The sequence below is a fragment of the Protopterus annectens genome, chromosome 13.part0, assembly GCF_019279795.1.
Source record: "Protopterus annectens isolate FY-2018-M chromosome 13.part0, PAN1.0, whole genome shotgun sequence".
Classification (NCBI taxonomy): domain Eukaryota; kingdom Metazoa; phylum Chordata; order Ceratodontiformes; family Protopteridae; genus Protopterus; species Protopterus annectens.
The window spans coordinates 678,235,916-678,258,073 of record NC_056747.1 but is presented as its reverse complement, the minus strand read 5'-3'; the positions used below and the strand labels follow the sequence as shown (position 1 = coordinate 678,258,073).

Genomic DNA, 22,158 nt, shown 5'->3' with positions numbered 1-22,158 from the left:
TTCATAGCCAATTTTCTCAAGAATCACTCTCAACGCACACCAAAGTTTGTAGGAACACTTGCAACTCCAGAACAAATGAAGGATGTCATCCGTTTGATTCGAACAGAATCGACATTTGGGGGACTGATTTGGGAACATTCTACTAAGGACGTCAGGGGTGAAATATGCATTGTTCAAGATCATTAGTTGAGTGTATTTCATCCTTTTGAAAGGAATAGATTTAGAGCTTATATTTATAGCTTTTAAGATCTGGTTTTGGTTAATAGCAGGGTTAATCTTTGTCCAGAACTTCGAAAAACCGAGAACATTCTGATATCTGAGTGACATAATGACCTTGTAGGAGCTTGCGGTCATTTTTTTTTCACCAAGAAGGAGTTTCTTTATCATTTTACAGGTTATAATATCATTTTCTGAGGCCAGGGGGTGATCCAGGTACTTTTGTACCAGCTCTCTAATTTGTCGTAAAATACTCAGGTATTTTTTGGGTAAGTTCAGCTTAGTTCTTAGGTTAGTGATATTCTGATGTCTAATATGCTTAACTTGGATCAATACCCCCTCCTTTTGAATACTTCTATGAGGCCATTGTAATCTTTTTAACAATCAAAGGTAGTTTACCATCTCAAAAGAAATATATTCTACTGGGTCAATATGTATGGGTTTTGTATGCAAATATTTTATTAGAAATCTCTGAATTTCTTTGTGAACTGGCATGGGGGAACTGACATATAGCCTCTTTTATATAAGTTCAGCTTTTCAGAGTGCTTTTGTTGCAGTCTGGCATTGTTTTTTGTTTCAGCTGCTTAACCTCTGCACAAAAGGCTAGGTAAAACTAATCTCTAGAATATGAGTACTAACAAAGTTGTCACTATGTCAGTAGCAATAATTCTATGTATTTCACCAGAAAAAATATATTTTTAATGGTAACATATGATGGGTACAGAGTCATACTTTTATGTAGCTAAAACTGTGGAATCAAATTCAGATGAGTGCTGCACTGGAAGCTGTAAGGTATAGACTGCAGTCTTAAGTGTGCTTTATAGCTAAGTATCCTGCTGTTTGCTTAAAGGTTTGTAATATCTCAAATTGTGACAAAGACGTAGCTGTTAAAAACAGGGCCCTATCTACTGCCAGTCTGACATTTTGCATTACATTTGTTTTCAATGTGGATCCTGAGGTGAACTCCTGATTAGTATGCTGAGTACAATAATAGCCTGTAGTACTTCTTTACTGAGTTGCCAGTGTACCAAAAGTAAAAAAAAATCATATTTATTTCTCCTGAATATACATTTTTTTTTACCTGACTTATTATCCCCTCTTTAGACTCATGTGCAGTAGACTGCATTACTGAAGTTAAAGCTGTGTATGTGTCTTTATAGGCAGGATGAATAGCTAAAGGTATCTTGTATCTGAGGACCATTGATATATTATTCTGAGATATGGTCACAGAGAAATGTTCCTTTATTATTACGTACCACCAGTAGGCTTACATAGCCATCTTATATAGTTATTTGGATGTCCTGGTTTTGCCATTTGATTCATAAAGATGTATGTTTTGCATTTTTGATAAATGTATCTATCAGAACTATGTTATTGTTATGTTCATATGAAATGAGAACCAAAACTAATATTCTTTTCTATGAAAATATATATTGTATTTTTTTCTTTGTTTTAGCAAAATATGGATATTTTACTTAAAAATTACAACATAAAGTTTTTTTTTAAAATGCCTGCTCCTTAGCTTCTTTGAGGGTACAAACCTATGTCCAATGCTCTTTTATAGAAGCTTATGCAAGTAATATTCCCTGAAAGTTTTATGAAAAAAAATTGTTGAACCATTTAAAAGATATAGGCTTTTAAATCAAATAACTAAATAGCTTAAAACAAGCAATACGTCAGGGATCAGAAGTCAAAATGCTTAGCAGTTAAGGGGTTAAATGTGACATCAGTAGTCATTCTTGTATCTGTCAGAATGATGGCATTTTAGTCATACCTCCCAACCTTTTGGCACAAAAAATCTTGACAATGCTAAAAATAATGGGGTGACTAAGGCCCAAAATCAGGAACATACTTTAAGTATTGCTTTTACAAACTGAGAAAGTTAATAGAATAACAGATTTGCTTTAGTTGGCATTTTTTAAGTGTTTTCTGAAAAATATGCATAAACTACATTAAATTATTTCACTACCTTTTGTTTATTGACAGTATTTTGTAAAGTTCATGCAACTCGTAGTCACCTTTGGTTTTGACATCCTCACAGTTCGCTGAATTAGTAGAGATGGTCCATACTGACTGTAGCTTCAGCCTGGCAAAAACAAGCCATTTGAAGTAACTTGAACCAGATGAAAAGAAAAAAAACATTTGCTTGGAAGAAAGAGCCCCAGTAACCTCCAAATGGGAGATTTGCCAGACACACCATTTTCATTTATTTATACTAAGTTCAGGATTGCACAACCTCAGAGAATATTGAAAAGCTCAAAATCTTTGAATCGGTACTGGCACACTAACTTCACTGGATATGATTCTCAGTAGAAAACTAACAGAAGTGTTACAGCTCGGGGAGGCACACTGGACAAGCTAAAACTTTGTCCAATTTATAGCTGACAAAGGGTAGGGAAGCTGATGGAGATGATAAAATCATGTTGTAAAGTTTTATAGTTCTGCAAAGGAAGAAACTGTTGTTGCTGACATCTAATTTTCAACATGATTACACATTGACATATTCGATATTTTATGTTTCAGTCATATACAGTGCCATGTTTTTGACATTTGGCCTTTTGAAAATGGTCTCTCTGCATTTGATCTTTTGGTGTTAGGGATTTAACAGTGCTCTCTGAACTACTATGCACTGAATAAAAAGCTCATCTAAGCACACTTATCTAATCTTTCTCCTGTTACATTCATTTGTGCTCTGTATACTAGCTGTACTTTGATTTATGCTTACATTACATTGGTCAGCTTAATTGGTTGTGTGTAACTCCATTTGTCTTGTGGCCAAAGTCATATTAAAAAAAAAAAAATCAGTTTGGATTGGTCTGCCTATAAATTTAACGAACACTAAGTAAGTAAAATAAATCTAGATCAAAACAAAGCCCCAGTGAGAATTAAATGTATATGTTTCCTAATAGTGTAATAAATGCCAGTATACAACGACCCCCCCATTAATATTCCAAAATGTGCATGCTGATTGGTCAGCATGCATGTTGTAAATCAGACTTATACTAATGGAAAAAGGTCCGGTCGCCCGGACTTTTTCCATTAGTATAAGTCTTTTTTTACAGCAACGGAGAACGCAAGATCTCCGTTGCTTTTTAGACACTGTCTTGCTATGTTAAAGGAGTTTAACATAGCGAGACAGCTTTAAAAAAAGTAATCAAGATCTTCCTTTCTCCGTTGCTTTTTTTAAAGCTGTCTCACTGTGTGTGTGTGTGTGTGTGTGTGTGTGTGTGTGTGTATGTGTATGTATATATATATATATATATATATATATATATATATATATATATATATATATATATATATATATATGTGTGTGTGTGTGTGTGTGTGTGTGTGTGCATGTACATTTATCTATATCTAGAGAGATGTATACATAAATAGATGTTGATTTATATATATATATATATATATATATATATATATATATATATATATATATACAGATATACAGATATATATATATATATATATATATATATATATATATATGTATACACACACACACACACACACACACACACACACACACACACACACACACACAGCCTGACAGCTACAGATAAACTTTATAATGCACTTCTCCACAGTGCAGATCTCAGCTCAGAGAAGCACTTTTTCAAGGTCTGATTCACTAACTGAAAGTGATATAATTTAACAATGTTCAAAACTTCAGCCTGGTTTGGAGAATAAAATGTTGGGAATAGTTATGAGTATAATTAATCCAAACCAGAGCCAAATAAAAGGCGCACATGTTAGTACTGCCATGCGGCACATGTTAGTACTGCCATGCGGCACATGTTAGTACTGCCATGCGGCACATGTTAGTACTGCCATGCTTTTCAAGGTAATATTACCGGATAAAACGTTTCCATACTCGTGCATTCCATTACCCTTTTCTTAATTATATTTTCTCCTCTCAGGTACAGTTTCTTAGTAGGTCAGCTGAGCAAATCTGCATCCACCCTTCTCAAATAAAAACTAGACATTCAAGTCTTACAAGGGCGAAGTAAAAGTTGGAAAGACCCAAACAAGAATTCTTCACCTTTTTTTGCAAGTTACTCTGTGATGTTGAATGCACTCTTCTGTACTTTCACCTGTACTAAGCTGTAGTCAGTAAATATACAGCATGACTTGTATGTTTATTTGCCACTGTTAATGGCTCAGTCTTATATAACTGTTTTCTGTGATGTTTCGTATAGATAAACATTGTAATGTACTGATTAAACACTTCTAGGTTCAACAGTGTCTATATACCTATCAAGTTGTAGTAGAATGTGACCAATTGTACGTTCAGAATACTTACCCAGTAAACTAAAGTCAATGAATAAGTAAGTGAATCAGTTTGAAAAAGTCAGCCTGGTTAGGTAAATAAAATGTTGGAAATAGTTCTGATCTGCTTTTTGATGCTTTTGACACTGAATATTGCATTTTTGTTTTCGTTGTAATATTTAAGTCAGTAGTAGTAGGCTGCCTGGCAGCATAGTCACTAGCCATGTGATTGTGGTAATTTTTTTTTTTTTACGTCCCACACACCTGAGCTTGATTCTAACAATTTCTGCTTGCAAAATGTATTACTGAACAAAACATAGTACTCCTGAGTTATATTTTCACAAAAGTACTTGAGCCTAGTAGGCTTTTCTGAAAATCATTTAGAAGCAGCATTAATTGTTTTTATGTAAAACTGAGCCAAATATATTTTAATTTATATTATTTTAAAACTGATGAAATAAACAAACTGAAATGTTGTCAAGAAAATGCAGCAGGGAGACATTTGGTAGCTTAATTCTCTTTCACTTATAAGGAAAAGAAAATTGAAAAAATCTGATCCACATTTTAAAATGGAGCAGTCAGCAGAAATGTCATGCCCCTGAAAGAGAGAGATCTTTCAAGTTCATGTTCAAAAAATGTTGGTTTCATTTTGCTTACTGTACTGTAATAATAGAATCTCAATCATTTCATTATGTGTACTTGTTGGCTAATATGTCCTTTTACCTTAGATTTCCATGATTAGTTTGATTGCTGCGGCTGACATGGGTTCACACAACTCCCTACTCCTGACAGAGAAACAGCACACTAATCATGAAGACTTAGCTTGCAGGATAAGTCATTTATTGGTTGGACAGCCAATTAGTGGGTGGGTAAACTAGGTCCAAGGGACCTGATTTCAAGCAAGACCCAGAATAGTACATCACATAGTTAAAAAAATGCCGCATCATTCAAAACATATGTTGTGACACCACATGGCAAAAAGTCAAGAATCTGCAGGCTCTCACCAGATGTCTTCTGGATCTCATCTTCTCCAAAGGTTAAGCATAGCCTTCTGTGACTATAATTAATGCAAAGCAGAGCCAAAGAAAAGAAACATATGGACTTATGTCAGTACTGAAATGCATTTTAAGATAATTTTTAACAGTGTTTTGATGCTAGATGCAGTGCATTCTGGGATATGCAGTAAGGGCTGCATGCCTAAAATTCAGCAAAATTAAACATTTTCACACTTAACTATACGCTGAAGCTAGTCTGCTCTTGAACTAGTAACCCTTACTATAACTAGTAACCCTTACTACTGTTTTCATTTATTCTATCTCAGTAGCTGCTCTCTATCAGGTTATGCAGTCAGTGTTTTTTACTCTCTTTGGTGCTGCAAAAAAGTTCAAGACAAGATGAAATGTCTGTAGCACACCTGACATTTTCGAAAGGCTACATATGCTAGGTGGAGGACTAGTTTTCTAACTTTGTTTTAGTGGGATGGCCATTGTGGGCTGCTTTTCATGAAAAAAAACTAAAGCTGGGCACACAGTTTTAGAGCCAGCACCCAGTTTAATACCCAGTAAAACCATACCACTTACCTTTAAAATGTATTGCATTGATGAGAAGAAGGAGCATGTTTTTGGGAATTTGAGTCATGAATGTTTTAATTTTTCCCTTTGTTTCTTTTTCAACCCATTGGTTTACATTTTTCAGATCATCATTAGTATTTCCTGTCAGGGTCATAGGACTGGAACCATAAAATCGGGTAGATTGTTTCAGAAACTTGCGCTTTACATGAAAACCTGGTAAAGGTAAAAAGAGAAAGTTATGTCCTTATAATCTGGGGCTTTTGCACCTTATACATTCCATCGGTACGAATATGCATTTATTTTGGTATAATAAATAATAGACTTGCTGTAACTGTCCCTAGGAATATTCAGCAATATTTTGGTGAAGTTTTATCTGCACTTTTAGTATTAAGCCCTTGAGAATACAGAAAGGTTTCTAAGCTAAACAGCAAAATACAAAGCAAAGCTAGGGACATGTTCTGCTGTGGCTTCTACTATCCACCTTTGTTGAAACTTAAATGAACTCACAAATGCCACTTTATTTTCTACTGCTGAGAATCTTGCCCATTTATTGTACTTTTCATGTGCCTCTTTGCTCGAATACAGTGGTCTAAAATGGTGTGAATGATCATCAATGGTCTGCACGTTTTTGCCGTGATTACCAAACAAGCACAACAGTGTCTCTGTATGTTCTGTTCGGAATCAGAAGCATCACACAACAAAGGCACTGCATTTGTAAGTATGAAATCCTCAAATGTACATTAGTTTGCACTTCAATAAGCAGCTGTGTGTTTCCTACTTTAAAATAAAGACTGTAGAGGATAATATTTTTAATAATTTCAAAGTAGAAAATGTTTTATATTGTTTTATTGAACATTATTTCAGCAATCCAACTTAATATCATTCAACAGATAACAGACATGCTTGTAAAATGCCATTATTTTTATACGTCAATTTTTATTCAATCTGATGGGGTAAATCAGGGCAATACCACCCCTACACTAAAAAAGATAAAACATTTATCTATTTTAAAGTATTATTTTATCATTTATTTGGTAGTTTGTTAATCATGATAGGCAACTTATTCACATGGGTCTTTTTAGATTCAGCTTGGGAACACTATCTGGTTAAGAGACTTGCTGAAGGTCTCAAGCTAGGCAAATAGAGCCTTAGGGACTCAAACCCTGGACTATGGGAAGCAGCTTGTAAAAAACTCATACCTGTAAACCCCCCCAGGGTTAACTGCCAGAATACTTAGATTCCTGTTGCATTTTTGTGCACTAAGTAAGTTAGCATATTTCTTAAACTCAGTCTGTTAGCACATTTCACCAACAGTTGTAATACATTTGGAAACCTACAGCTAAAATGCAAGTTTACTTATATTACACTGAATGTGAGAGGTGTATAGCCAAGTTCATAATGCTTAGCTATATTGCACATCAGCTGCAAGAGGTTAAAGCCGTTGGTTTTCTTAAAAGATGCACACCCTATTTATGTTAGGAAGTCACTGTTCATTTGCACCGTTGCTATGATGACTGATGTGAATGCTTACATGATGCTACTAACTGTACATGTTTTGTTGTTCACTTGTAATGTCTACATACACATATATATTGTTTATTCATTAATTTATACAATACCACAAACTGAACAACAGCTGCTTCCTGGGTCTGTCTGTTGAAAACAGGCACTTGTAGCAGGCTCATCATTGCAGAGGGAAAGAGTCCTGACTGTGACCAAACCAATCTAAGCCCAGTCACTGAACCTGATCTCTAAAATCAGCTGGAGGGAGTATGAACATTATTACTGGCTGACCTATCTAGGGGAGGGGTTATCACTCAGGGCTTCATGTCCTCAGTGAATACTGGGAACTGTAGTCCAGCACTGCATGTGTAACCTTGTACATTGGGTATTTATTTATTTGTTTTTATTTTGAATTTGTTAACCAGGGTAGGAGACCTGATCCCATTGGACCTATTTTAATCTCAGTCCAGGGTAAACACAATAAATACATGACATTATATACAGAGTGAATGACAAAATGCATTATATACATATATTGTACACAAAGTGAATATCAGTGTTAGCTTGAGGGTATAAACACAATAAAAGACAATAGATACATGACATTATACACAGAGTGACTGACAAAACACAATACATACATGCATTATATGCAAAATGGCCATCAGAACGACAGTCTGAAAGAAAAACAACGAAAAGCAGAGTCAGAGCAAGATATGTAGAGAGAAGAAGGGTAGGAAGAGGTTACATTATATGACAAGGAGATTAGTGGTTGCATTTTCCTAAAGTCTTGAATTGCCCTTTCCTTCTTTCTTTCTTTTTCTTTTATTTCTGACTGGAAAATGGAGATTTTATTGGAAAGACAGTTGGTAAGCATAACAAATAGCCTTCCCCAGTATTTAGGATGGCACTTCACTGGGCTTCCCCGACCTCCTGTCTGTTCACTCCCCAGTTATTTATGTAAAGGATATATTAATTTGAATGGATGCAGTCCATGTGGGATAAGCTAGACATGCCCTGGGAATGCTGGAGTAAAAGACTGAAGAGGGATTCATGTATGCTACAGATGACTGCTGAGTGAAGAAAAAAATATTTAAGAAAAATGACCTCTTTGCTCCTCGCTACTATCATAATAACAAACTAAAAAGATATGAATGCATACATACTTTGACTTTAAACCCTAGTCATTTTTACCCTTTGACAATGATCTGCTCACAGCTTTTTTTCTTTGGAGAGGTCTTTTCCTTCAGCCTCTTTCAGGATACCTTTCTCTTGAGCATGACATTTTACTCTGGATGTGTGCTTCTAGTTTTTTCTTGGCATTTCCACCATACAATGGGACTGGACATACTTCCTTCAAGTCCAGAGAAGCATGGTTTGCTCTGTAAAGAAGTAATCTTGTTTTGTTGGTGCCTACATTCTCCTCTTGGTTTGGCTATTACTAGTGGATTCATTTTGGCTGATTACAATAATGCCTGTATGCAGGGAGGCAAATACCTGGCAATATGGCAGATGTCTGTGTAGTATCAGACAGTCATCTCTACAATTTGCAGTGCATTGTTGACTAGCAACTGCTCTTTGGCCTTTCAGCCAACATAATATGCCATAGTCACTCCCAGACCAAGGTGACCAATGGTCCCAGTGTTTCCAGGACAGTCCTAGTTTGGAAGTCTCTGTCCTGGAATCCCAAACATTGTCTTTGGGACACACAAATGTTCCAGTTTAGACCACTCAGTTTGAATGGTGACTTGGCTTCACAGGGTGGCCAGGTCCCCTGCTTTCCCATCCTAAGCAGCTCTGGGGACTTTGTGATTTTTCGTGGATGCCATTGGGTATGGGATAAGGTCGGATGCCTTCGCCCAGGCAGGAGCCTTCCAGGCCCTGCCACCATCAGTCAGTCACTCCCTCAAGGACTTCCATCATTGGTGGTTCTGCTTGACCCCACTCACCCAAGCAGCAACTATCCAAGCCCTACACCCATCTACCTGGTGCTCCCATACTGACTTCTTTCAGGGCCAAACCCTACAGTTCTCTGCTTAAACCTGGCCAAGAGACGTTCCCCAGCCCCCCCCATGACAGGGGACTCCACCGCCTGCATGTCTCCTGCAGGCTGCCAAATCATGCTGGATCATTCATGCCCTTGGACCCTCTCAGAGGAGCTTTCCTCTGATCCCATCTGCTCCTCCGGAACCCCCCCTCAACTGCTGAGGGGCAGATCCGTTCTCATGAAGGCTTCAGAGTCCCCCTGCTTTCCCATCCAGAGCAGCTCTGGGGACTTTGAGATTTTTCAAGGATGCTGTCAGTTATGGGATGAAGTTGGATGCCTTCATCCTGGCAGGAGCTCTCCAGGCCCCTCTGCCATCCACCCTGGGACTTCCTCAAGGACTTCCATCATGGAGAACTCTGCCTGACCCTGCTCACCCAGGCAGGAGCTCTCCAGGCCCTACCACTGTCTGGCAGTTGCTCCCTTAAGGACTTCCATCATGTTGGGGCTGTGCCTGACCCTGCTCACCCACGCAGGAGCTCTCCAGGCCCTGCTGCTGTCTGCCCTAGTGTTCCGTTAAGGACTTCTGTTGTGGGGAACTTTGCCTGAACCCCCTCACCCAGGCAGGAGCTCACCCAGCCCTGCCACTATCTGCCTCTTTCCCCCTTCCAGACATCCATCCCAGAGGGGCATGGTCTGTACCACCTCACCCAGGTGAGAGCTGTTCTGTACCAGTCACTGTCCACTTCTCTCTCCCTTCCAGACTTCCATCGGGATGACCCCCTCTGGGGTTCCACTTCTACACAGGAGAGAGAACTCTATTATAGGGTTACATATCTTCTAACTGCTGCCAAATCATGCAGTGTCATGCGTGCTGTTGGAGCCTCTCAGGGGATCTTCCCAGCCTCATGGAACTTTGCTGGGCCATGAAGCCTCAGACAGTCCTTCATCCAGACTTCTGTGACACCGGTTCTCCACTTTACCTTGCATCTAGGGCTTTCAAATTCGCAGGGGAGATGGCTCTGGGTCCTCCCATCCCTGCACTTTTTGTGGCACACCTTAGTCTCTCACACCCCATGGTGCCAGGCACTGACGAATGTGCATCGCTTCAAGCCTCCTGGCATGTGACCTCTTGCCTCCTGGGTGGTGCTATTCAAAGAGTGGCATCTTCACAGTGCCTGGTGAAGGACAGGAGGCCAACCTGCCTGCCCCGGTGTGAGATGACATGGCTGCCCTATCTCCACTCTCATGGGGGCTGGGAGAATGGGATTGTAGACTTGGCTTCCCGGGGTGGCCCTCAAGTGTCCCAGTTTAGGTCCTGTAGCAAAATGGTCACCTTGTACCAGACAGAGGTTTGCTTCAGAACATTACAGTGTATTACTGCTAGAGCAGTGAGGTGTCCCTTTTACATTAGCTGCCCACTGAGTGCTAGTAGCCCCCTGATTCCCTTACAACCCTGAACAGGAAATGAATCAATGTGTACTATCCTCCACCCTTCCCTAGCTTGGAATATCACTTACTTAAAGATTCCAACACCCGTTGGCATGCAGTAAAGATCACTGCACAGAATAAAGAGCTGTGATTAAATGCGTTAAATGAAGAAGATCATTCAGTGTCAAAACCACTGCTTGCATGCATTGTGACATTGAATAACTGCTACTGGTTTGACCCTGTAAGTAAACATAGCATATTTAATCAGAATAAAAACACAATGTATAGGATGAAGGTCTAGAAACCCAGTTTTTCCTTACTTGCCTTTCTCTAGTTATTGTACGGAAAATCTACAGAATGATAAAGATGTCATGCAGTTTATATAGAGACTGTCTTCTTTAAGTTAGCAGTAATGCAAAGATGATTTTTTTGTTAGGATCCCACAAGTTCAGTTTAACCTTCTGTCTTTTATGAGTTGTTTTTTCCAAGGAACATTTCTACTGAAGGAATGTACCCTGACCACATGCTGTTCCCCTTAAATCATTCCAAACCAGCCACTCCTCCCTTTGGGTTAGTGAAAGTGGTCTGTGAGGTTTGGCAAAGCTTTTCTCCTTATAGCTTGCTGCTGTTTAATTTTATTGCCTCTTGTCTTTCCACAATGCATCTCTTAGTATGCTACCAAAAGAGTATATTTGACATAGAAAGCTTTGTATTCAAATTGATGTTAGGCAACCTCTCTGTTGTTGCACTTTAGTAACACAACCACTCATATGGCATGAAAGACCTTGTTGTTGCCACCCAGCTATGATTTCCCATGTTGTCAGTAAGGTTGCGTCCTGCAATCTGTCCATTTTATTAAATGCTTAACTGCTCACTGTCTAGACACTACCAGACTACTCAGACAGTTAGTTGTACTAGCCAATTATTTTTACTATATTTGTTTCCTTCATTGTTATAGCAACAACCAGGAAAGCTTATCTTTTGTGTTGGTGGGGGGAGGAGATGCAGCAGAACTATTGACTAACATTTGAAAAGCTATTTATATTTTGGCCATTACACTGGTTAGCAGGCATGTGCTACATTTTCAAGCAGATCTGCTATTACATTTTATTAGTCTTACCTGTTTTTACATACTTCAGGTTCTCTTACTAAACTTTCTATAAGAGAATAGTCTGAAGGCATTGCTTAAAGGAGTCACGCATATCATATACAGAATGCAGACAAAAATTAGTTGTTATAACTGACATTTGTGGCATTAAAATACACAAACTGGGTTACTGTGGGAAAAAATAACAAGGACATGGTTGAAGTGTCTGGATTAAACAATGCAGGCAGTAGCAATGAAATGTCCGCACTGAGTGATGACAAGACAGTCAGAGGAAATCTGTAAGGAGAAGTTCTGCACATAAGCTTCTCAAGGCTGATTATGTTTTGTCCTGCTTTATTCAGGAAGAGTGGCAAACTGCTAGAAGCCTCCTTAAGATGTATCTGGTGCTGAGATAGCTGGGGTAGGGTAAGGTGGAATTTGGAGGGATGTGGATAAGAAATGAGAGTTAGCAGATTGATTGGTAATCATTTGAAATGTCAGGACCCGCTATAGGGAGTCCCGAAATGCTAAGGTTGCCAAATGCCCCTCTTTGTGCAGGGCAGTCCCTATTTCAGTAGTTGTGTCCCGTGGAAAAAAAATGGCAAATATCCTGTGATTTTAGACACAAAATATTTCCTAAGTTTTCTTTAATAGTTGCATAAAACAATTATTTTGTATTGGAAACACCTAAATGTTACATGACACAGTGTAAGCAACTCAAATGTTGCAAGAATAAGCTTTTATTTTGGAAGCAAAGAGAAGTTCTCTCCATTGCACTGGCCATGGGTATGGCTTGTCCTGCAAAATCTCACATTTATACAAAAAATCTCTCACTTTGAGCATTTGAAAAGGTGGGAACCCTTTGAAATACAGAGTCCGAATGGTCGAAAAGTGGACTTCAATGTAATACGTCTGAGATGCCATTTCTCAGAATATACCCTTTTCTTAAAGGTCTGGTTGTCTTGAAGTTGGTATATATATATATGCTCTGGGGGTGTGGGGGACTTGATCCCTGCAAAAAGAAGTTTTAAGGAGAAGAGCAATTTTTGAGATTCGTTCTTCTATGTTTTTTCATTCTTTTTTGTTTTGGCTTTTCGGCACTCAACATTTTGAGCGCTGGCATTTCAATACGGAGCCTAATAGATCAGAGTTGTCTAACTTGATCACATTTATACAGGTACTGAAGTTTCTGCATGCTTCATCTGTCATCATTTTCCCCATGTCTGTCTTATGAAGTCCCTGGGTAAAACTATGATACCTATGATTTGAGCACCCTGATTGTTTCAAATGTAATCAGTGACAAGCCAAATATTATATCACAGAGCTTTGAACCTGGAGACTTGGTAGATATGGATTGTACCCACAACAATCAGTTGCTCACCACGTAACCCTTAGAGATTTGTTCAGCTTTTGCACACAGATTTTTTTCTCTTACTTTACCTAATCATAATAATTGTTCATTTATCTTTCTAACTGAGCCTACGGTGGCATTTACTAGCTCTATGAACTGTGGCCTGTAGTGTTTCTTGCAAACAGTATATATATGGATGGTGTCATATAAAAACAAATTCAGATTCAGCTACAGATTGAGTTATTTTGTAAGTCAGAACCTTTTGTGATGTAAATGCGAGTAGCTATGCTGAGTGCTGCCTTGGTGAAGTCCTGTCGGATATTCTGAAGGATATTGTGGTAGCATGGCACATTTTCCACATGGAGGGATTTCATAAGCAACTTCTCAGTGTCATTGGCAGAACCTAATAACAAGAAAAAGGAAAACTGTCACACTGTGTTAAAAATCATTGTATTGGGTTATTGATCACTAGTAATTATATCATAAAGCAATGGCATCAGTTAATTCTGTTCTAAAAGCAAAGTCATTCTAAAGGGAAGGCTTTTGGATTACCTAAGAAATATGCCAGAGCTGTAGTTATTTTAGTCAAATTAAAGCTTAAAGGTACGTTATCACCTGCTTGCTACAAATGTAAATAAGAACCTAATGGAGTTGGCAATAAAGTAACCTATTACTTGGCCGAGTACTGAATTATACATTTATTTAATAATAAACAGTTTTGCTTGTTGTCATAGAAACAAATCAGCAACAGAGCATTAGTGCAATTATATATACAATTTCATTACCCTTTATGTACAGTTCATGTATTCACAATCAATTAAACTTAATATATATACCTTCCTTTTTGTTCAGTGGTTCCATGCTGCTTTCAGAGCAAAACTAGTTCTCATTTTTATTTTAAATTACTCCAGTTTGTCTTTGATCTTTTCCATATTTATTAATAACATTGACTTACATATTCCATTTTAAATAAAAGGAAATCTGAATAATTAAACATTTCCCATTAAAGTACCACTTTAGGTCATTGTATTATGCATAATGTTTCATGTAAAATATACGAAACTGCTGTGGAGCTGTTTGATCATTAATCAGTGCACCGTTAAATCATTTCTATAATTTTTCTCATTTAATACAAATACAATTGCTGTTTCCACCTCTTATTTATCATTCATTGCACTGTAGTCCAACTGTCTAAAATACTATTGATTTGTAAACAGATAAGCTTTTGCTTATAATATTGTCTTAGGATAATACAGGCTGTATCCCCATCACTAATCTTTACCAAGCTGACTTCTCTTAACTCTTACCTCTTCTATCTAGTATCAAACTCCAATCTTCTTATCCACTACTAAACTTTCTTTTTAATCATCTTTTACCTTGAAAGAATGCACAGTGCCTCAGTATTTACCATCAACAATCATTCTTTTACTCGTATTAATGTCACATTCCATAATTCAGATCTAGTAGTCTAGTGCAAAAGGAGAGGCTGCCCTGGCTGCGAGCTGATAGGAGGCATGATCTGCAAGTACAAGACTGTAGTGATGGCATCACTTTATGAAGCCTTGAGGATATTGTGGCTTTATACATGAATGCCCATACTGTATTTGTGGTCATAGCTGAAACTTTTAACCGTGATTAGTCTATAGTAATTGTAGTAAACCGCTTGATACATCTGTAGCCAGCAATTTGCTACAGTTTCATAGTAGAACAGCTTTTATTTTGTCTTCAACCTTGAGAAGACCCAATTTCCTATTTTTTGGCTCCATGACTCTGAGTTGAAGATTGTGTCAGTTTGGGGAATGGCACAGGGTACCGGATAACCTAGTAATGGTTCTGCCTAGTAGAGTAGCTAAGGTGGGGCCAGAGGGGCAACTGCTCTGGGTGCAATATGTTGGGGGGACACGATCAGTCAATCCTGACTTTTTTTTAATGCAGTACCGGCTTTTAAAAGCCAGTATTGCATTTGCATTCAAACCTGAGCATTGTAGCACTCTGTGACCTAAACTGTAACAACTGCTTGTGACATTGTAGCAAGCAGTGTGCTACAGTTTAAAAGTAAAAGGAAAAAAAAAATGTCTTCTTTTTTTTTTAACTAAAACCTGGGCGCTCCATGCAGACAGGGTATAAACTGTAGAAACTGTTTGCTACATCTGTAGCAAGCAGTTTGATAGAATTTAAAAAGAAGAATTTTTTTTAACTAAAACATGAGTGCAGTAGTGCTCCTTGTAGGCAGGGAGGGTATAAACTGTAGCAATGGTTTGCTAAATTTGTAGCAAGCAGTTTACTGCAGTTTAAAAATATTTTTTTTTAAATAAAACATGTAGCACTCTGTACAGGCAGGGTATAAACTGTAGCAACTGTTTGCTACATTGTAGCAAGCAGTTTGCTACAGTTTAAAATAATACATTTTTTAATAAAATATGTTTTAGGTGTGCTGGGGGCAGGGCACAGAAATGGGATGTGTATGGCTGGGGTTTGGGGGACATGTGTCATGTATATGTCTAGCCACCTGCTTGGTGTGCCAGTAGAAGGAGCATTCTTTTTTTTTCTTTAATGGAAGAGCTGGTGGAGGTGAAGAACTAACTGTAATAAGCCAACCACCTACAATGTATCAATCAGCTTATTATAGTGAAGTAAAATTTTTTTTGAGAGCTGAGGGGGCGGGGTGCTGATTTATAATACAGGCCTAGGGCACTGGTTGAACCAGCTATGCTTCTGGGTTTTCCATAACTGTATCCAAACAAACCTCTCATTCTTTCCTTTCTAATTCACACAGTTTAAACTAGTGCACTAAACCATGTTAGTTACGCCTGTGATTAGCCACCACATCTCCCTCACCCCTGTCATTACCCGGCCAGAGAGAAGAAGACAAGCCAAAGAAATTCTAAGTTCTTGTACCACTATGACTTTATGGTGGGTCTATAATGGATTATCAATATGCACTGTCATCAGGATCTTATATATTTTGCAAAAATCATTTGATGACTGTTCTTTCAAATATACTGAAATTAGTTCTTTCTGCATTAAGAGAAGTTTGCTGCCTGCACCCACAACCCCCATTTTTTAAATATAATAACTCTGAGATTACACAACATTGTGGTAGAGCAGACATTTGCTTATCCTCACTGTTACGCATCCTTGCTGTACAACACTACTCTATGACCATGAAAGCACCAAACAATATAATGTTTGTAATAATGTGAGCTCTTAAAAAATGATGATTATTGACCTAAATTACTTCTTATATGGTCAAAAAAGTGCTCAAAGCATAATTACCATTTCATAATATTGCATTTTATGTTTTCTGCCTTTCCTTTCATTTTTTCCTTACTTTTAAAGTTCAAATCCATTCAACATAATATGTGAGATACTCTTACATCATTTATTCTTTGATGATTTTATTTCTCATCCAAAAGGCTCCTTAGTTTATCTCTTCTCACCAGCAATGAAATACCCCTCATCCACCAAATTTCTATTGTATTAGATAAACTTAATTAACTAATCCACATTGCTGCTTCCATTATATCCAGCTTTCACTTTTATCTTTGAAACTGTATTAATCAAGGTTTGATAGCAACAAATGCATCATATTGGTATCATCAAGCAAGAGCTGTTAATGAGCTGTTTCCCATGGTCCAGTGGGGCAAGGTTTGAGCCCTTCAGCCTTCATTGCTTAATGGTATGACTCTGAGCAAGTCACTTAACCAGGCATCGCTCCCGGGCTGAGTCTGAAAAAGGTCCATTGAGATCATTGCTCTGCCCTGGAAAACAAATACAAATAAATAAATACATACATACATACTAAAAAGCCTATCATATGTAAACAGCTATTCTGCACATAATTATCAAGTGACTGAAAACATATCCAAATTTCAGCAATTCGAGAAAGATCTACTTGAATAATCTTCTCTATTTGTTCAGACATTTTATTCTGAAAAAATAATTTTAAACCTGGTCCAAGTTGAATATAGATACTAATCATCACATATATATTTACATTTTTTTTAAGTACTGGTTAACTTCACCAATAGCTTTCTAAACATATTCAGCGGTTAACTTCATAACGTATTATTAAATTCTAGATTCTTTATCATTCTCCAACATCAAATATGATATTTTCAAATATAAAAGAAAAACTCAAACCCAAAATAACAAACAAAGTCAAAACAGTATGTATCATGAGTGCTTTCATTCCATCTTTATCACAATGAAACTTCCTCAGCCTAAAAAGCTCATTGGTCTAGGACATATTTTACAAACATTATCTTTAAATATGTTTATTAGCATTCAAAATGCCTGAGTCTTTATTTATGTTCCTAACGCTGTAATACCATGTCACACAATTTTATGTTTGCATTGATTTCTTACTTTCCCAAGATCATATGTTTATATAGGGAAGTGCTAAACACCATACATATGCTAGATTACCAATTACCAGGTTCTCTAAGACATCTATTTAATATAATTCTATAAAATTTTGAAGTCACCACATCCCCAGTTTTGCAATCATCAGTGTATTTTAGCTAACCATATAAACTTAACTATTAGAAATGTTGAAGACACCGATTTAAATATCACAGGTCTCAACATAGACCACTGTGGGCTTCTTGAATTTATAGTGCATTCAGGCAATAATGAACCTATAAAGGAGATTCTTTGACTACAATATTTAACCATTGTGATATCCTGAAATCCATTTTATAATATATTTACTCATACCTAATTTATTGATTGTTGAAATTATTTCAAAATGAGGCAAGGTATTGAATGCCTTATCTAAGTCCAAACAGACAAACATAACCTTTGGATCCAATTCATTTGACAGACCTACTGTATCATAAAACTTTACCAAGTTAGTCAAGGTAGGGTAGTAAGGTGTCAGAGTAGAAAACCTTTCAAGAAACCATGTTGGGAAATATCAGTAATTGTGCTATAACTGCTGTGCTTAATCAACATATTAAATATAGAAAACATTTACTTGTAACATATGTTATGGGGTCTATAGTTACTTCTAAACGTATATCTCCTTTCTTAAAAATAGGAATAAAAGTATGTTTCTTCCAATTCTTCTGGCACACAATGGTTTATAGTACAGTGTAACTTTTATGAAACAGAAAAGTGTAAAACAAGATAATCCCCACTCATTTTGACAAATATGCCACTAATGCAGTCTGGTTCCATATTGCTTGCATGTCTAATGAATTTCAAACTCAAGTGTGTAACACTGATGTTGAAGTATGGAAAGAGCATACCATCATCAATTGGTATGTACCTTGTTTAATGTGAGTTGTTACCAACTGATGAACTGATGGAGGAGAAAGTATTTATTAAACTTCTTATCTATTAAAGAAGCATTAGTAACCATTTGTTTATTATTCTTTAATGGGCTTGCATTAGAGGGGTTGTCTTTTCACACCGATGTACTTGGAGTAAAGTTTTTCGTTGTCACTATCCTTTAATAATTTATTTTCAAAGATGACTTTAGAAGTTGTTATTTCATCCCTGTGTGAATTATTAATTAAGTTTAACCTTTATGTATTATATCTTGTGGGATAGTTGTTATAACCAACATTTAGTCTCCACTACTTCTTGTAACATTTAAAAGCCTATTATTCCACCAGAAGGGAACTTTCTTTTTAAATGTTTTAGTTATTCTTATTGAAAACAACTGGACTTTAGCAAATACCATTCTCCACATCTCATACCTTGAGAGAATATAGAATAATGCAATGCATTAGAGAGGTCTTGTTAAGTTTACATGAGCTAATATTAATATTCATAATTTGGTAAATCTTAATAGATTGTCCACACCGCCTATTTTGTTTTTATGTTAAATGTAATTACATTACAGTGAGATGTTCTTAAACATTTGAGGACCTCAAGGTTATATATAATAGCTATACAACTGGTGAGTACAAGATCTGTAATATTATTATTACATGTGGGTGAAGAAACAATTTGCTCCAACCTGTTAGTGTTAACCATGTCAATAAACTTTGGTTTGTGATAACATACAGTTATATCAAGAATCTCCATGGCAATACCCAGATTTGCTTTGAGTTACTGCACAATGGTACCTCCTATACTTGAGCCAGCAGATATTGCCAACATACTGGCCGACAGATTCAGTGCCAACTTTACCCCCACCCCCAAGTGACCAATCTCAATACCGGAAGAATGCCAGGCACACAGCGTTACTGCAGCACAGGTTAAAGCTGCATTGTCTAAGGCCAAGAATACAGCTTCATGGGACCCAACAATATTCCTGGCTGTGTTCTACATGAATTACAAAGTGAACTGACACCGCATCTGTGTGCTCTGTTCACTCACAGCCTCACCCCAGGCTTTGTCCCTACCAAATGGCACACTGCTACAGTCTTCCCTCTCCATAAAGGAGGAGTGTCTACAGACCCTGGAAATTTTCACCCCATTAGCCTGATGAGTCTGATATGTAAGGCTATGGAACACATCATCATGGACCTAATTAACAAGGATATAGGGAATCTCCAAACTCTAGATCCTACACAATTTGGTTTTGTGAAAGGTAGAGCATGCTTGCTCAACCTGGTTGACTTCTTTGAGTCAGTCACCAGAGTGGTAGATGAAGGTAAAGCAGTTCATTCAGCCTACCTTGATCTGGCCAAGGCCTTTGATACCATTTTTCACTCAGGATTTATTGATAAACTCAACAGACTAGACATCAACCCCTATATTGTTAGGTGGGTTGCAAATTGGCTCACAGATAGACCCCACATTGTGAAAGTAGCAGACTGCAAGACAGACTGCTGATCTGTCATGAGTGAAGTCCCACAGGGATCGGTCCTGGGTCCTCTCCTATTTGGCATCTACTTCTCAGAGGTCCAGGCCAACACGGAGGGACTCTGGCTGACCAAATTTGCAGACAACTGCATGCTGGGAGCCATTATTAACTCCCCAAGTGATGCATTCATCCCACAGAAAGGCCTCATTGAGACCAATGACTGGGGTCAAATCCATGGCCTTAAGCTTAATGCCAAAGAATGAGTTGTCATCTCCTTTGGGAAAAACTCAGTTCCCACTAATTACCACATTGGTGGGAGCCCACTGAACACTGAAGGTGTTATAAGAGATCTGGGGACATAGGTTGACAGCAACCTCTCCTTCAACCACCACATTGCCACTGTGGTCAGAAAGTCCTTCTGTGTGGCACATCTCATTACCAAGGGTTTTACATCTAGGAAGAATGAGGTCATCATTTCTCTCTACTCATCCCTCATTAGACCAATCATAGAGTATAATGCCCCATTTGGCATGTACTTCACTAGACACCTGCAACAGCTGTATTGGCCACAAAAGTACCTCACAAAGAGTATCCTAAGCCTTAAACATGTCCTACATGGAAAGACACAAAAACTCCAGCTATTCTCTGTCTCATATCGTCTACTAAGAGGTGATCTCTGCTTGACTTACAAAGCCGTGTTTGACTCAGCTCTGTTAGAAATGCTACATCTAAAGAAATCCCAATCCCTCCACACCACATGCCCCAGAGACCTCAACTTCATTACCACAATCAACAAAACATGCTGGAGGGACAGAGATTGTCCATGTTCTGGAATAGACTTCCCATACATGTCAAGCAGAGCACCTCACTAGTCCTCTTCAAAAGAAATCTTGATGAGTGGATGGGAAGTAGAAAGCTCACCCCGGGGATCACTCCACTGGCTCTGTTTGATAGAGGCACTGGAACTAACGACGGGCAGCACAATGCCAGGGCACTTCTATGGGCTAGGCTTGTAAAGGCCCAAAGCCATTAGCCTAGTACACAACTATGAACCTATGAACAATGCAGATCAGTCAATTTTTGGATAATTGAAGTGAGCTAGTGATATTACAGATCCTTTAGGTAAATTATCAAGAATAGATTCAATAAAGTTTAAATGCTGACTACTATTCATCTCTGAGGTCCAATAGCAAGGTAACAGAAACAGGGATTCATTCTACAATACACAAGTAATCAAAATATGTAATACTTCTCAGTCATTATTGTTAAGGCATACTCTATTTATTAATAAAGGATACAGCAGTATTAGAATTTCATCATTTGATTTCCTAAGACATTTAATTTTATTGAACTCATCAAAGGTAAGGTCTGAACTATCTCATCATTCACTTATTATACCATATGACAGTTAAAGAACTGTAGCTCGTAATCCATCCTTTTTTACCTACACTTCTAGCATTACAGTAGTACATGCTTATGTAATTAGGTCTAGGGTGTCATACAACACTGTCTTGTTGTAAGATATGCCACTTACAAAATAAAACTTTGACTACTATAGTAAATGTTTTACCACTAACTTGTACCTCAATGAATAAGATGCAGCCCATCCATGGAGAAAAAAAATTGAGTTATAAACGGCTTTTTCCCATTTGCTTCATAATCTCATTCATTTCTTTAAACAAAATTTCTTTCACTAGTCGTTCAGTAATTTTGCTTTTATACCAGTCTACTACTCTTTAATATGTGTTTTGACCATGCAAAGTTCTTTGATTTGGTCTGTCACAAACCTTTGAAGGCAGTACTCATAAATGCAGACTTTAAATTGAACACCACCAAAACGTTTGCCTGTTTCCTACTCAAAAAATCCTCTTCCTTCAAAATTGTACCCTCTGTCTTCCTCTCACCCCTCCGACTTGAGGACACTTCTCAAGAGTTCAGTTTTTAATATTATCAAACAACTTTTATCTCAAATAATATTTCAGTCTG

General features: G+C 37.6%; 1 protein-coding gene across 2 annotated transcripts in view; it reads right to left on the bottom strand.

The window, feature by feature from the left end:
- Positions 1–22,158, bottom strand: part of SERPINF2 (serpin family F member 2) — a 606,479-nt gene that overhangs the window by 49,122 nt on the left and 535,199 nt on the right. For both annotated transcript variants that reach the window (XM_044054366.1, XM_044054365.1), the window contains 2 exons: positions 13,672–13,815; positions 6,066–6,269 (listed from right to left, as the gene is read on the bottom strand). In XM_044054366.1, the coding sequence (XP_043910301.1) occupies positions 6,066–6,269; positions 13,672–13,815 (348 nt within the window). The remainder of the gene's footprint in view (positions 1–6,065; positions 6,270–13,671; positions 13,816–22,158) is intronic.